Genomic DNA, 15,605 nt, shown 5'->3' with positions numbered 1-15,605 from the left:
TTTTTTTCTCAGTAAAATGTAGTTGTCTGACCTTATGATGAGCTGCATCCAGTATAAACTCTGCACGAATACCGTTGTTTTCTGGACTCCTGTAATCGAACAGGGAATTGGTGAGGTAGGTCATCCCTTTTGCACTCAGATTTTCTCCACAGTTAAAGAAATAGGCTTCCTTCATGAGGTAGCAGAAAATAACAAAGGAGGGGAGATAAAAAAAAAATACAGTTTCAGTTCTGTCATAACACACCAATGGCATCATAGCCTGTCTCAAGAGCACATTTCATGATGAATGAAAACAACTACAACAGCTTCAATTCCAATAATGCTGAAGTTCCTGTCCTCTCCCTCCCCTTCCACCCATCCCCCTCAACTGAAGAGATATGGATTTGACTGTTGGACTGTTCATTAGATGAGGAATTCATTAGATGACTGCATACAAAAGATAGCAATCAACAGCTCCATGTCCGGATGGTGACAGGTGACAAGTGGTGTCCCTCAGGGGTCTGCGCTGCTCAGTATCTTCATCAGTGTTACAGCCAGAGAGACTGATGATGATGCCAAGCTGAGTGGTGCAGTTGATAAGACTGAGGGAAGGGATGCCATCCAGAAGGACACAGACAGGCTAAAGAACTGGGCTTAGGAGAACCTCCTGAGGTTCAGTAAGGCAAAGTACAAGGTCCTGCACCTGGGTCAGGGTAACCCTTGATACTAATCCAGGCTGAGATTGAGAGCAGCCCTGCAGGAAAGGACGTGGGGGAGCTGGTGGGTGAGAAACTGGACATTAGCTAACAATGCACACATACCAGAATCCCCTGTTCAGCAGGTCAGCTCTATCTCAGCATACTCACCTCATCAGTCCTATTCATGTTGTCTTCAAAATCCTTAATCCCCATAATTCCTTTAAGGCACATAGCTTGGCAACCAACAAAACCTATTTGGCAATCAAAGAAAAGTTCACCTTTCATAAGGACCTAGTGAGGGGAGGGAAAAAAAGAAGAGATATTTTGAAGAATTCTACTCCATGAGAAACAGAAAAGGTGGAGAAAAGTGAAGCACAATATGTTTAGGTTTATATATTTAGACTGAAATAAAACCCAAGTGAATCAAACAGGGCACTTGGAAGGGGTTACTGCAGTGTCTGATCACTGTGGCACAGAAAATTTAGAGAAGTTCTAAGTGATCATTATAATAAATTTACCCAATTAGAACAGAATATATATATTTAAAAAAATCAGTAATGAAATAATGTCACAACATTTTCTTGGTAATGACTTCCTCCATTACTTAAAATGAATCACAAAGCAAACCTGCAATGGAAAATTACCTCAACTGTGGTTCCTTCTTGTTCCCAGCACAAAACTTCTTTGGATTTGACTTTCTGAGGGCTGTAGTAACTACTTTCAGTTTGCATTTCAGTGAGCTGTGAAACAATAGCATAAACACCTTATATGAGTTAACATCAGCAGTAATGTCATTAATATACAGCACTCCTGAGGACAAACTAGGGGCCCAAACTTAGTCACAAGCAGGAAAGAGGTGCAACAGCTGCAAGGCATTGCCCTATCAGAACTTGTATTCAGCCTTGGGGTTTAAGGCTGCTACAACACAAAGTTTTAAATCCTCTGCAGTGTTTTTAGTTTCTAAAGAGAAACTGTGTGAAAAGATGAGGCAGATGCAGAGCTGTCCTACTAGTACAGCATCAAATCAGCTTCTAAAGTACTGTTAAAATCAAATCATACAAAATCACAGAATGCTAGGGGTTGGAAGGGACCTCCAGAGATCACCCAGTCCAAGCCCCCTGCCAGAGCAGGAGCACCCAGGGCAGGTCACACAGGGACACATCCAGCTGGGTTTGGAATGGCTCCAGAGAAGGAGACTCCACAACCTCTCTGGACAGCCTGCTCCAGGGCTCTGGCACCCTCACAGGGAATAAGTTTTCCCTTCTGCTCCTGTGGCACCTCCTCTGCTCCAGCTTGCACCCCTTGCCCCTTTGTCCTGTCCTTGGACATCCCTGAGCAGAGCCTGGCTCCATCCTCCTGACACTGCCCTGCACATCTTTATCACCAGGAGTGAGGGCAGCCCTCAGGCTCCTCTGCTCCAAGCCCCAGCTCCCTCAGCCTGTGCTCACAGGGAGATGTTCCACTGCCTTCAGCACCTTTGTGGCCCTGTGCTGGATTCTTTCAAGCAGTTCCCTGAGGTCCTTCTTGGAACGAGGTGCCCAGGCCTACATTCTTTATTCTTCCCAGCAAATAATTAAGCAGCAGGGCATTAAGTAAAGATTTTTTTTACAACTAAACTCATTTTTATCACAGCAATCAACAGCAACATGCATTTATAGGTCTTGCGTGATTCCATTGGAAAAATGTGAAGTGGCAAAACACACTTTCAGGTTACAAATCCTGTAACCTGCAGCTAAGAAAAGAGAGAAGAGAGTCACCAAACAATGAAGCTGTCACATTATGCATTTAAAAGAAATACTTAGGTTTGCTGAGCAGCTTAAGTAGCTTCCTAACTTCTCCATCAGACTATCCCCAAGGTCTCAGTATTTCCAGGAGTGGATACACACAGATGTGGTTTCAAATTGAAATTTTGTAATCCCAATGTCCTCAAAAAATGGATGGGGGGGGGAAGAATATAATAAATGAAAAAAATCACTGCTCAGCCTTCAGCTGTGTGCAATTATTGGAGAGGAAAAGCAATTAATTGATTAAAAGAACTCAGTCATTACAAGAGCCATTTTCAGCATTATTAGAAAGTGCTGTTTCATTTGGCAGGCTGTTTAGCTGGAATGATATCAACTGTTCAGAATGCTAATGCAGAAACCTGACCTGATTTTGTCCCAAAATCTGAACCACAAATTAATTCCATACATTCTTTGCATGCAAGCAGAACAAGGAATTCTGTTTTCCTCCTGACACCATGTTAGTATCCTACATCATTTATAGAATGGAAGATGGTGCATTTTGAGTAGGATTTTTTTATCACTTCTTAAAGTGAAATGCATAAAGCTGGCAGTGAAGCACCAGGAAAGCTCAGTCCAGCAAAGAGGCCATGCCATTTTTAATGAGCTTTCTCATGTGAGGAAAGAGAATAAAGATTCCTGCTGCACAGCACAGAGCAAAGGGAAGAATATGGTGAGCTTTGATAATGAGAAATTAGGTTTGGCCATTTGTTTGGGTGTACCAGACTCCCACAATATCCTTCTCTCTAAGCTGGAGAGATATGGATTTGGTGGCTGGACTGTCCAGTGGATAAGGAATTATCACATCCAAAGAAGCAATTCTGCCCCTCGGCTCTGGTGAGACCTCACCTGCAGTGCTGTGCTCAGCCCTGGAGCCCTCAGCACAGGAAGGACATGGACCTAATGGAGAGGGTCCAGAGAAGGGCCATGAAAATGCTCAGAGGGGCTGAGAACCTCTGCTACGACAACAGGCTGAGGGAGCTGAGGTTGCTCAGCCTGGAGAAGAAAAGGCTCCAGGCAGACCTATGAGCAGCCTGCCAGTACCTGAAGGGGGCTACAAGACTGCAGGGCTGGAAAAGCTCTCTCAGATCATTGAGTCCAACCATTCTCTAACTCTGCCAGGTTTGGTGCTAACTTGAGTCCCTCAGCATCACATTTCTTAGCCTTTTAAAGCCCTCCAGGGATGGGGATCCAACCACCCCCTGGGGAGCCTACTCCAGAATTAGAAATCCTTTCAGTGAAAAATGATCTCTGCTCAGAGGCACACTTACCTTAAAAGTCACTGTTGCCTTTGTACAATAAAACCCTACTGAGATAACAGGATCCTTGAGGGACTGAGATTTCTGCTGATGTAGCATCATCCCATCATCAACGCCACTAGAGTCATTCTCCTCCTCATCATAACTCACAATAGCAGGAACAAAAGACCAAGCCCAAGAAACCCATCCTTGTTGCTGATCATCATCTTGATGCAAATAAGGATCTTGACTGATATACTGTGTAGGATATTGCATCACTGAGCTTGTTTCATCCTCTGCTCCTTTTAAAACAAAATCAGATTTAAAATCCACTGTGCTTGCAAATTCATTCATTAGATTCAGAGTTACAGGACGTGACATTTACCTAGGACAGTGTTTCACACTTGGTTTGTAAAGACAGAAAATAAGTAGAAACTTTACATTTCTGAATGTTTCCAACTGCTTGGCTCCATGTTTTCCTCTCCCCCTAAAAAACCACAACAACAAAACCCAACCTAAGGAACTTTCCAATAGTTTTATTACTGTACAGTGCATCCAACCTGGCCTTGAACACTCCCAGGCAGGAGGCAGCCACAGCCTCCCTGGGCAGCCTATTCCAGGGCCTCACCACCCTCAGACTGAAGAACTTCTTCCTCAGCTCCAGTCTAACCCTGCTCTCCCTCAGCTTCAAACCATTCCTTCTTGTCCTGTCCTTAGACACCCTCATGAAAAGTCCTTCTGCAGCCTTCCTGAAGGAACCCTGCAGGTACTGGAAGGCAGCTCTAAAGTGCCCCCAAAGTCTTCTCTTTTCCAGGCTGAACAACCCCAGCTCCCTCAGCCTGTCCTCATAGAGAGCTGCTCCAGCCCTTGAATCACCTTTGTGGCCTCCTCTGGACCCTCTCCAGCAGCTCTGTGTCTTTCTCATGCTGGGGACACCAGAACTGGAGGCAGGATTCGAGGTGGGGTCTCAGCAGAGCAGTTTAAAGGGGCAGAATCCTCTCTCTTGCCCTGCTGGCCACACTCCTCTGGCTGCAGCCCAGCACACTATTTGCTTTTCTGGCCTGCATGAGGGCACCTACAATTTTACTTTTGCATTTTGAATGTCTTCAGCTTAACAGAATTTGAGCAAACTTTGCTCAGGCTACAAAAATACAGGCTGTGTCCACCCTGCTGTCATATCTCAAGCTCTTGCTCTTATGTTTAGGTACACAAGAACAAACTGCTGCTGGAATATTCTTAGAGAGAGAATTTATTTTATCATGCCAATATTGGCATCAGAAACATAAACCCCAGCCAAAAGAGTAAGAATTAGTGATAACTGAACCCAGGAAATTCTTCAAACTGAAAGGAGGGGTTTTAAATTGTTTAATGAATCTTCAGAACCCTTTCAAAGAGTCATAAAAATAGAATCTCTGAAAGAGGTCTGTACATTATTAAACTGCAAAAAATTTAGGCACAAATCCAGTGGAATTAATCTTGGATTTCATGAAGCCTTGGGGTTGTTTTTTTTTGGGGGGGGGGGGGGAAAGATGTTTAAAAACTGTGGCTAATAAAGCTCAGCAGATAATGCATTTGATTTTTTGTTGTACTCGATTACATTTTGTTTTCCTGAAAATAATTACAGCACATCTGAAGGTTGCTCAGAAAAGTTCACCTCTGTGGTTGGAAGTATGGCAGAGAAATGGCCCAAAAAGTGCTGAGAAAGTGTGGGGTGTTTTTCCTTTCTTGTACACAGACAGAACGTGAAGCCAGAAGGGAAAAAAACCCAAGTGAAATCCCAAACTGCTGGCATGGGTCACCTGCTTAATGTCACTTTGTCACTCCTGATTAACCACACTGAATAAGAGGGGAGGAAAAATAGATAGTTCAAAGTTCTCTTTCACAGGCTCACAGGATGTCAGGGGTTTGAAAGGACCCAAAGAGATGATCAAGTCCAACCCCCCTGCCAGAGCAGGACCATACAATCCAGCTCAGGTCACAGAGGAACACATCCAGACAGGCTTTGAAAGTCTCCAGAGACAGAGACTCCACAACCTCTCTGGGGAGCCTGTTCCAGTGCTCTGTGACCCTCACAGTAAAGAAGTTCCCCCTTGTGCTGAGGTGGAACCTCCTGTGCTGCAGCTTACATCCATTGCTCCTTGTCCTATCACAGGGAGCAAGTGAGCAGAGCCTGTCCCCTCCCTCCTGACCCCCAGCCCTCAGATATTTGTAAACATCTACTAAATGTTTGTAAATCTATGTCTGTCTATATGTGCAAACTGGTGTGTGTGCCTACACAGACACTAAACTGTGTAGGACACAAGCAGAAGCAGTGTGAAAGAAAAGAGTTAATGACAGTTTTAGCCTCTATGTGGCAAAATATTTTGCAATGAAGACAGAAATAGACTTCTAGAGCTGTTTCCACAGCTCAGGCTTGGCCACCCAACAACTGCCATCTGGTTTGTGTTCTGAAGGAGATAATTCCATCAAATAGATATGAAGATGCAATGAAGTGCAATGACAACATTTGAGCATGGAGCAGTTGAACAAAAACTGCATTGGTTCTTCCCACTGCAAGATCAGCTTAGCTGGCCCTTCTGACAGCTCTGTGTCCCCAAGTGAGGAGTTACACAATTCTGGCTTGTTTAGATGGCTATTGTATTAGAAACTTGGAAGGCACTTTCACAGCTGACATTTGCATTCTTCTTTTGAACACTTACAGAAAGCAAGCAACCTTCCTGAGAACACAGATGAGAAACAAGGATGACAAGAGATGCCTTGCCAAAGATTTTACTCATATTTGGACCTAAGAATCTCTTATTCCATTCCAGACTGAGCACTTCTAGGCAGATGCCTTCTGTTTTAACCTTATCTTCACTTAAACTGTTTCACCACCCAGAGAATCCTGGATTGATTTGGGTTGGAAGGGACCACCAAAGGTCAATCAGTCCAGCCCCCCTGCAGTCAGCAGGGACAGCCTCCACTAGACCAGGATGCTCAGAGCCTTGGTGAGCCTGACTTTGAATAGCTCCTCAACTACCTCTTTGGACAACCTGTTGCAGTGTTCAGCACCCTCACAGTGCAGAATTTGTTCCTAACACCCAATTTATCACAGTATCACCAAGATTGGAAGAGACCTCATAGATCATCAAGTCCAACCTGTCACCACAGACCTCATGACTAGACCATGGCACCAAGTGCCACGTCCAATCCCCTCTTGAACCCCTCCAGGGATGGTGACTCCACCACCTCCCTGGGCAGCACATTCCAATGAAGAATGACTCTCTCTGTGAAGAACTTTCTCCTCACCTCCAGCCTAAACTTCCCCAGTGCTCTGCTGGTTAGAACTGATGCTGATACAGCCACTCTCAGAGGCAACTTTCAAAGAAAGATTTACAACCAAGCCACTTTGAAACTGGCTGCAGCCACCTTGAATTAGAACAGGGAAAGGGAGAAAAGTCCAAGCTGCCTAAGGACAGGTACCTTGCATGACACAGTGACAGATAAATCCAAATGGATCCTGATGGATCACAACTTCTAAAATGATCTTATCTGAAGTTTAACCTGAGTTCAGTCAGGACCACCAGAATATTTTTCAGAACCTGACCTAGAAACAGATGTCAGAGCACTGCACACCCACCCAGCCTCTCCCCAACTGCAGACTGCCAAAGCACTTTGCAATCACTGTCCCTGGTCACTTACATTTGTAAAAAGCAAATAGGTTTTAGATGTATCTCTTCAAACAGTCGAAATTGTTATTTACCTGTGACATTCCCCAGCATATCTTTAGTGTGGCAAACCACATCTTCACTTTCCCCATCTTTGAAGCTGCCTATCTCTCCATAATAGAGAGCGATGCCAAGCTGCATTATACGGATGAACATAGGCAGCTGCTGATCAGAGATGGAAAGCTTCAAACTCTCAACTAAGGTGTGGATCTAGAACAGAAAACAGCACAAAAGCAATGAGCATCCAAGGTCTGCCATCACAGAAGCCACCCCTCCAACCATGCAACCCCACATTCATCTTGTGTGGGCGTTCTGATTTCTGAAAACAAAAGCCACAACACAGCACCAGGCACAGGGCTGTAAATGATGAGTAGCAAAGACAGACTCCGTGCATTCCAGTCTGGGGTTTGGGTTAGTCCAGGATCCACTACAAATTGTAAGTAAGATGATAATACATGGTCATTTTTCACAATAACATTATCATTTTTAACAACATAGAGGAACAGCCCCATGCAGCAGTACAGCTTAGGGGTTGGCCTACTGGAGAGTAGCTCCACAGAGAAGGACCTTGGAGTCCTGCTTGAGAAGAAGTTCCCCATGGGACAGCAATGTGCCCTGCCAGCCAAGAAGGCAATGGTGCATTAAGAAGAGCGTGACCAGCAGGTCAAGGGAGGCTCTCCTGCACCTCTACTCAGCCCTAGTTAGGCCACATCTGGAATATTGTGTCCAGCTCCAGGCTCCCCAGTTCAAAAGGGACAGGGAACTACTGGAGAGAGTCCAACAGAGGGCTGCAAGGATGTTTAAGGGACTGCAGCATCTCTGTTAGGAGCAAAGGCTCAGAGACCTGGGGCTGTTCAGTCTGCAGCAGAGAAGGCTGAAAGAGGACTTGATCAGTGTCTACAAATACCTGAAGAGTGGTTGCCAGGAGGATGAAGGCAGGCTCTTTTCAGTGATAGCCAGCCAACTTTTTCCACTGTGAGAGAAACAGAGCCCTGGAGCAGGCTGCCCAGAGAGGCTGTGAAGTCTCCTCTGGAGACATTCAAACCCACCTGGATGTGTTCCTCTGTGACCTGCCCTGGGTGTCCCTGTCCTGCAAGGGGGTTGGCTTCTTTTCTGTAGAAGATTATCTGCAGGCTTCTTTTTTTTTCCCATCTCCTTATAATGATTATGTTTTGTTTTTCAAAACTTCAGAAAAACAAAAAAATATTACAGAGCATTCCTTCCTTGCAAGCTCTTACTGTACACAGACTAACTGCATCACTTGAACGTGCCCAGAGAAGGCCAGCGAGGCTGGTGAGAGGTCTTGAGCACAAGCCCTATGAGGAGAGGCTGAGGGAGCTGGGGTTGTTTAGCCTGGAGAAGAGGAGGCTAAGGGGGGACCTTATTGCTCTCTACAACTACCTGAAGTGAGGTGGTAGACAGGTGGGGGTTGGTCTCTTCTCCCAGGCAACCAGCACCAGAACAAGAGGACACAGTCTCAAGCTGTGCCAGGGGAAGTTCAGGCTCAAGGTGAGGAGAAGTTTCTCCACAAAAAGAGTAATTGGCCATTGGAATGTGCTGCCCAGGGAGGTGGTGGAGTCACCATCCCTGGAAGCATTCAAAAAGGGATTGGATGTGGCACTTGGAGCCATGGTTTAGTTGTCAGGAGGTGTTAGGTATTAGGTAGTAGGTTGGACTTGATGATCTCTGAGGTCTTTCCTGACCTGGTTGATTGATTCTATATGAGCAAAACACAAGCAGAACATCCCTTTAGCAGAAAGCAACAGCCTTGGCTTTGCACTTTACTTTAAATTCCAAGCTAGACTTTGAGAAAAAATAAAATAAGAAAATCAAACTTCCACTAGCCAGCAGCAAAAAACCAAGCAAGCAACCCAGTGGTGTGGTGGATACCTACTTTAATGATAGATGGCATTTTGGAGTTGAGGTTATCGTAAGTAAAATGCAGACGAGTCCTGAAGGAACATTTATAGAGCAGAGGCTCCTGGTAGAATTCAATTTTACCACTAGCATTTCTCTTATCAAGACAAACTGTGCAGTCAGAGAAGTTGATCATCTTTCTCAGGACCAGATCAGTGGCTTTGGAAAGAAACATAAAAGTTAGGGGGGGAAAAAACAGAAAGACATCTATTGCATAAGAAAAATCAGTGATGCATCCATGCTCTTAGCTAGGGGACAACAAGACAAGACACCTGAGGAGTTGAATGTTTAGGTCAGCACATAGTTCATGTGGCTAAAGAGAACAAGTTAAGGACTCAACAGACTTTCTCAGTTGAATACTTCAGAAGTGAGGACAATTTGCTCACATCCAATTCAGATTTTCATCCCTTCACTGTACCTTCCATCTGTTTCTAACAGAAGAGCACTGCTCCCTGTGCAAGCAAAGGCCCAGCAACACTACTGGCATCAGTGAACATCCTTGGCATCGTTCTTGCTACTAGTGAACATTCCTGGCATCACTCTCAGCATCGTTCTTGGCATTAGAGAACATTATTGACATTAAAGAACGTTATTGGCATTACTCTTGGCATTCTTTCTGGCATCATTCTGGGCTTTAGTGGACCACTACTGGCTTTAGTGGACCACTACTGGCTTTAGTGGACCACTACTGGCTTTAGTGGACCACTACTGGCTTTAGTGGACCACTACTGGCTTTAGTGGACCACTACTGGCTTCATTCACGGCTTTAGTGACCACTATTGATATCATTCTCTCAGGAAGAACCTTGAATATTTTCCCTCCAAAGTTTTCTTTCCAATCTTTCAAAGCTCACTCCAGTGATCTCAAGAGGAACCATTTCTTAATTTTGTGGTATTAGTTTGCAGTAATTTCAGCCAGAACAAAGAACTGAGTCCAGTGGTCAGAAAACCACTGCATTCCCCATTCTACCACAGAACATCGGTGTGACCTTAAAACACTTCCACCGTGCCCAAATTCCACCTCTACCAACTGTCAGAGAGAACACCTCAGCTTACAGGCCCATGTTGGCCACTCCAAAACCTGTGATTCTGTGAAGAGTGCCCCCACTGTGACACCTAAACCAAAAGCATCTCCACTCACCAGAGATGTCCATGAACGCTCGGTCCCAGAACTCATTCACAGTGTAGCACTCGGCAGAAGTGATGTTGACCGAGAGGACAATGTCATCCTCCACGTACTTCAAGATGAGGTTGTTGATCACAATGTTGACATTGTTCACCACCCTCCTAATCAAACTCTGAACATAGCCTGTGGAACAAAACCAGCTCTGAGGAGTTACAGGAAGGCAGGATGCCACACTCCTTTATTACTAAGGTCATTACTTCCAACCTGTATACTCTCTGTAAAAGCCACAGTTGAACCAAACCAGCTATCACTGGCCTTCACCTATCCCCACACCACAGAACTTAACACTCTTCAACATTGCCTGCAGTTAGGTCAGGAACCTCCCAAGACATTCAATAAATCATAGGGGGAAAAAGCCTGAAAATACCAAGAGATTGAAAACAAAGATGATCCATCCAAAGGTTGGAGCACCTCTGCTACAAGGACAGGCTGAGGCAGCTGGGGTTGGTCAGTCTGGAGAAGAAAAGGCTGCAGGGGGATTTTAGAGCTGCCCTCCGACACCTGAAGGGATCCTACAGGAAGGCTGCAGAGGGACTTTTCCTGAGGGTGTCTAGAGACAGGAGAAGGGGGAATGGTTTGAAATTGAGGGAGAGCAGGGTTAGACTGGAGCTGAGGAAGATCTTCAGTGTAAGTGTGGTGAGACTCTGGAATAGGCTGCCCAGGGAGGATGTAGATGCCTCCTATGTGGGGGTGCTCAAGTTGGATGAGGCCTTGAGCAGCTAAGTCTAGTTGAGAGGTGTCCCAGCCTGCAATGGGGAGGTTGGAGCCTTTGAGGTCTAATTCCAGCCTGAGCCATTCTAGGGTATTTGATGTGCATGTTACTTCTGTATCTGTGGAAACACATCATCTGGAATGTTTTAACTTCAACATTACAATAAGCAGGCCTCCAGACATATACTAAGACCAGGCCTTTCTGGTAGGTCCACAGGTACCACTGCCACAGATTTGAGGAACCAAAGTCCTAAACCTGCCACTGAAGGTAAGAGAATGATCCAACTCTTTGCCAAACCTTGGACTCCTTTTGTTCACAGGTGAGACCTAAAGAACCAACAACCAAGGAACTGCCAGAGCTGAAGCGCTGTCCATGGTAGGCAACTGTGGATGCCAAGAGCTCTGCAAGTCCAAGCCACAGGAGTTTCTTGGATCTCAGAGCTGAGAAAGCCTCCAGATGTGATTCCTCAAGCACTCATTCCAAAGCATGATAATGCTGTGTAGTACCTAATACTCCACTCACTCAATGCCACTGCTCTCTTTGGATGAGAGGTAAACACAAACATTCTATTACCAAAAGACAGAAAAGAAGCCTAACAAACAACTGGGGTCTTTAAGCCACCTAAAATTACTTGCCCCAAGAATGCACACTGCAATTCATTCCAGCACTCTCCCATTTCATTTTTTCCACACAAAATTATATCACATACTCCAAATTTCTGTACAAACTCAGAAACATTTACCTAGCTGTTAACCCCAGAAAGCTCAGATGACTGTATCTAGATTTTTTCATAGGGATGTATTTACACCATATAAAAATCTTCAAGTTCAACTGAGCTAAATTTTATGCCAGGGGGAGAAAAATAAGTGGTACTTCTGTAGACATAGGACTTGATAATAATAGAATCCTAGAATGGAAGAGACCTCAGAGATCATCTCCTCCAACCTCCCCACCATGGGCAGGGACACCTCTCAGCTAGTCTCAGCTGCTCAAGGCCTCATCCAACCTGGCTTTCAACACCCCCAGGGGAGAGGCAGCCACAGCCTCCCTGGACAACCTATTCCAGAGTTCCTTCCATCTACAGAAGAATTTCTTCCTCAGCTCCAGTCTAACCCTGCTCTTCCTCAGCTTCAAACCATTCCCCCTTGTCCTGGCTCTAGACACCCTCATGAAAAGTCCCTCTTCAGCCTTCCTGGAGGATCCCTTCAGCTATTGGAAGGCAGCTCCAAGGTCCCCCCTGAGTCTTCTCTTCTCCAGGCTGAACAATTCCAGCTCCCTCAACCTATCCTCACAGCAGAGGTGCTCCAACCTTGGATCACCTTTGTTGCATAAGAATCTGAAAACAAAATGAAAATGCACAAGAAAAGAACTTTCAGGTGAACCACTAAGCACTTGATGAGCAGGAGAATACAGAGTGATTGTAATGGGTTGGGGCAGGTCCCCTCCCCACCACAGGCAGAAATAACGACTCAGGCAAACGGATTGCAAAAGTGATAAAAGTTTAAATAGAAAGCAGTGAATGTTACAGAAAACCCAAAGCGCAGTGACAAAGAAAGATCCCATCCCCACCTGAGGGTGCATCCAAAACCCCCAGGGCTCCTTCTTCCCCCTCCCTCTGCTGGGCTAGTCTCAGCTGGCCAGGCCTGAGACTGCCCATCCCCCTGTGGCCTTGGGGGGGCCTCTACAGCATGTTTCTCATGCTCATCTACCTCACACTACAAATGAGTTCTGTGAATTTATGCATTCAACAAAAGGGCAGGAAAAGATGGAAGGATTAACTGTGGATATTGCAATCTGGTTCTCTTTTATAATATCCAAGAATTTCACTCACCTTTACATCTCTTGTAGGTGAGCAGAGATATAACAGGAGATTTAGATTGGATGGTAGGAACAAGTTGTGCACCAGGAGGGTGCTGAAACACTGCAATAGGTTGCCCAGGGAGGTAATTGAGGCCCCATCCCTGGAGATATTCAAGGTGAGGCCTGACTAGGCTCTGAACAACCAGATCTAGAGGAGGATGTCCCTGCTGACTGCAGGGTGTTGGACTAGATGACCTCTGGAGGTCCCTTCCAACCCAAACCATTCTATGAATCTACAAACTTCAATGCTGTGGCCACCTGGATGAAGTGTGGGTATTTTGTGTCAGTGGAATGCAACACAGCTCCAGAATTTCTGCATTACCTGGAGGTAAATCAGGGTCAGGGGAAGCCGAGTGCTGGACCCGGCGTGGTTTCACTGCTGCCTTCATGCTTTCCGTGGTGCTGCGGTTTGTTGAGCTGGAACCGCAGCTCTCGTGGTCTTCCTGCTAGAGGAAAAGAAAGCAGATGAGTCACAGTGATTCACCTTCTGCTGCTGTTTTTCCATCAGTTCCCTCCTGGACATGCATCCAACTACAGACACTACAAAGCTATGTGGGCACAAAAAGCAAAGCAAATACTCTCATAAGTGTATTAGGAGAGCAGGTTAGAGAGGAAGCAAACTCTTACAACTCCTGACTCAAGCCAAAGTCTCTCCTCTATAGATGTTCCTTAGGGGTTGCTTAGCCTGGAGAAGAGGAGGCTCAGGGGAGACCTTATTGCCATCTACAGCTACCTAAAGGGATGTTGTAGCCAGATGGGGGCTGGTCTCTTCTCCCAGGCAACCAGTACCAGAACAAGAGGACACAGTCTCAAGCTGTGCCAGGGGAGGTTCAGGCTGGATGTTAGGAAGAAATTCTTCCCAGAAAGAAAGATTGGCCACTGGAATGTGCTGCCCAGGGAGGTGGTGGAGTCACCATCACCAGAAGTGTTTAAAAAGAGACTGGATGAGGCACTTAGTGCCATGGTTGATTAGATGGTGTTGGCTGATAGGTTGGACTCTGTGATCTTGAAGGGCTTTTCCAACCTGGTTAATTCTGTATTCTGTTGTTTCTTGCAGAAAAAAGAGCAAAACAGATCATGGCACTGCTAGGATCACACAACAAGGTCACAGAAAGAAGGGTCTGGACAACAAATGCTAAGTACTGCAGTAAGAATCCCTAATAGTCTTAACTCCCCTAAGCACCAAAAAGCAAACAGCTTGAACTCTGCTGGTTTTTTGTATGGGATAGCTCATGGTTTCCCTGCAGGCTCCCTCGGCACTTTCAGTCATCTCAGACAGATTACAAAGTGGAATCTTCACACTGCTTGCTTCTTCATGTGTTTTGCAGGGAAAATTTGAAGTGCAATGACACATTTTTAACAGAAATCTTCAACTTCCAAAATGACTGAAGAGAGAGTTCCACTCCTTCCACTCTGTATCTCAATAAACAGAGGAAAAACTCTCAATGTGGAAATAGCGTTTGACTGAGAAAAAACAACAATGAGCAATATAATCTTAGCCTGGGGGGAATAAATAAACAGAAAGATGAATTTATCATTGTCTATATACTAGAAGACAGCTTCTAAAGTCAAGGATTTGATGTTTCCCACTCATTAATGAAGTGCTGATCCCAGCTGGGGGGTTATTATTGTTTCACAGTTATTTGGCCATCTCAGTCACACAAGACTTTCCCCATCCCAACCCGTGAAAAATGAGGGATTAGCATCAGCTGTGTTTAGAGGGCAGTTGTTTGCTTTCTTATTTCCTATTCTGGAGGCATGAGTCTTGCAAAGACTCTCTCAGAGCCTCTAACCACAGCACAATGTCATTTGAAGCTCTGCTCTCCTTGTGGCACATCTGAGTAATACTGACAACTTGAAGCTCTTGGTTTACCTTTAAGCCTGGGGTGATGGAAACCTCTTCATCAACATACAAATTTTGTAATCAGCAAAGCTCACCTCTCCTTCACACCTCCAGCTTACCAAGAAAAATCAGATCACAGACTTGCAAGCTGAAATGTTTGCAATTGCTTTTACCCATGCCCTCTTCGTTGGCAGCTGGCTCCTCGGTAGCATGACAATGTTTTGTCAGATGAGTCACTGCACTGCTAGTCATGTTTCAACTGGTAAAGAAAACCCCAACATGTCAGCCTGACCAAGCAGCTCAATCAGCACATTGCCTTCTTTCCTGAGCCCACTTTTGGGTTGCACAGAATGCTGTGGGGAGACCATTTAACACTTGGATCCAAGAGGATCACAGCATGCTTGCCTTTTGATATTTAGGTTAGCTACAAGAAAAAGAAAGTGGGGCTGGGGAAGACAGTCTGTTCTGGAAGTGTTAACTGTATCAAGTCCAACTACATCCAAGTCTGACTTTTCTATCTCTGCACTGACACAACCTGAAGGTTCATCAAACTGATTCATCCAAGATTCATCATGCAAAACCTATGCAAATTCTGAAGTCCTACTAATACTTAAAGTTGAACTAAGAGTGGTTTAAGCTTTCACCACTTCAGAGGTAGGACTATAGACCAGCACTCTGGAGTTTG

At 45.3% G+C, this 15,605-nt stretch overlaps 1 protein-coding gene across 1 annotated transcript in view; it reads right to left on the bottom strand.

Annotated features, from left to right (window-relative positions):
* The window catches only part of VPS13B (vacuolar protein sorting 13 homolog B), a 327,037-nt gene that overhangs the window by 292,937 nt on the left and 18,495 nt on the right, over positions 1 to 15,605 (bottom strand). Inside the window, exons 3-10 of the mRNA XM_054167231.1 lie at positions 13,400 to 13,523; positions 10,461 to 10,628; positions 9,298 to 9,479; positions 7,439 to 7,613; positions 3,730 to 3,998; positions 1,322 to 1,417; positions 846 to 968; positions 32 to 169 (exon numbers count right to left, since the gene is read on the bottom strand). Coding sequence (XP_054023206.1) covers positions 32 to 169; positions 846 to 968; positions 1,322 to 1,417; positions 3,730 to 3,998; positions 7,439 to 7,613; positions 9,298 to 9,479; positions 10,461 to 10,628; positions 13,400 to 13,523 — 1,275 coding nt within the window. The remainder of the gene's footprint in view (positions 1 to 31; positions 170 to 845; positions 969 to 1,321; positions 1,418 to 3,729; positions 3,999 to 7,438; positions 7,614 to 9,297; positions 9,480 to 10,460; positions 10,629 to 13,399; positions 13,524 to 15,605) is intronic.

The sequence above is a fragment of the Dryobates pubescens genome, chromosome 14, assembly GCF_014839835.1.
Source record: "Dryobates pubescens isolate bDryPub1 chromosome 14, bDryPub1.pri, whole genome shotgun sequence".
In the NCBI taxonomy this organism is placed as follows: Eukaryota; Metazoa; Chordata; class Aves; order Piciformes; family Picidae; genus Dryobates; species Dryobates pubescens.
Note: the sequence above shows the minus strand (reverse complement) of the source record. Positions and strands in the feature narration are given on the sequence as shown.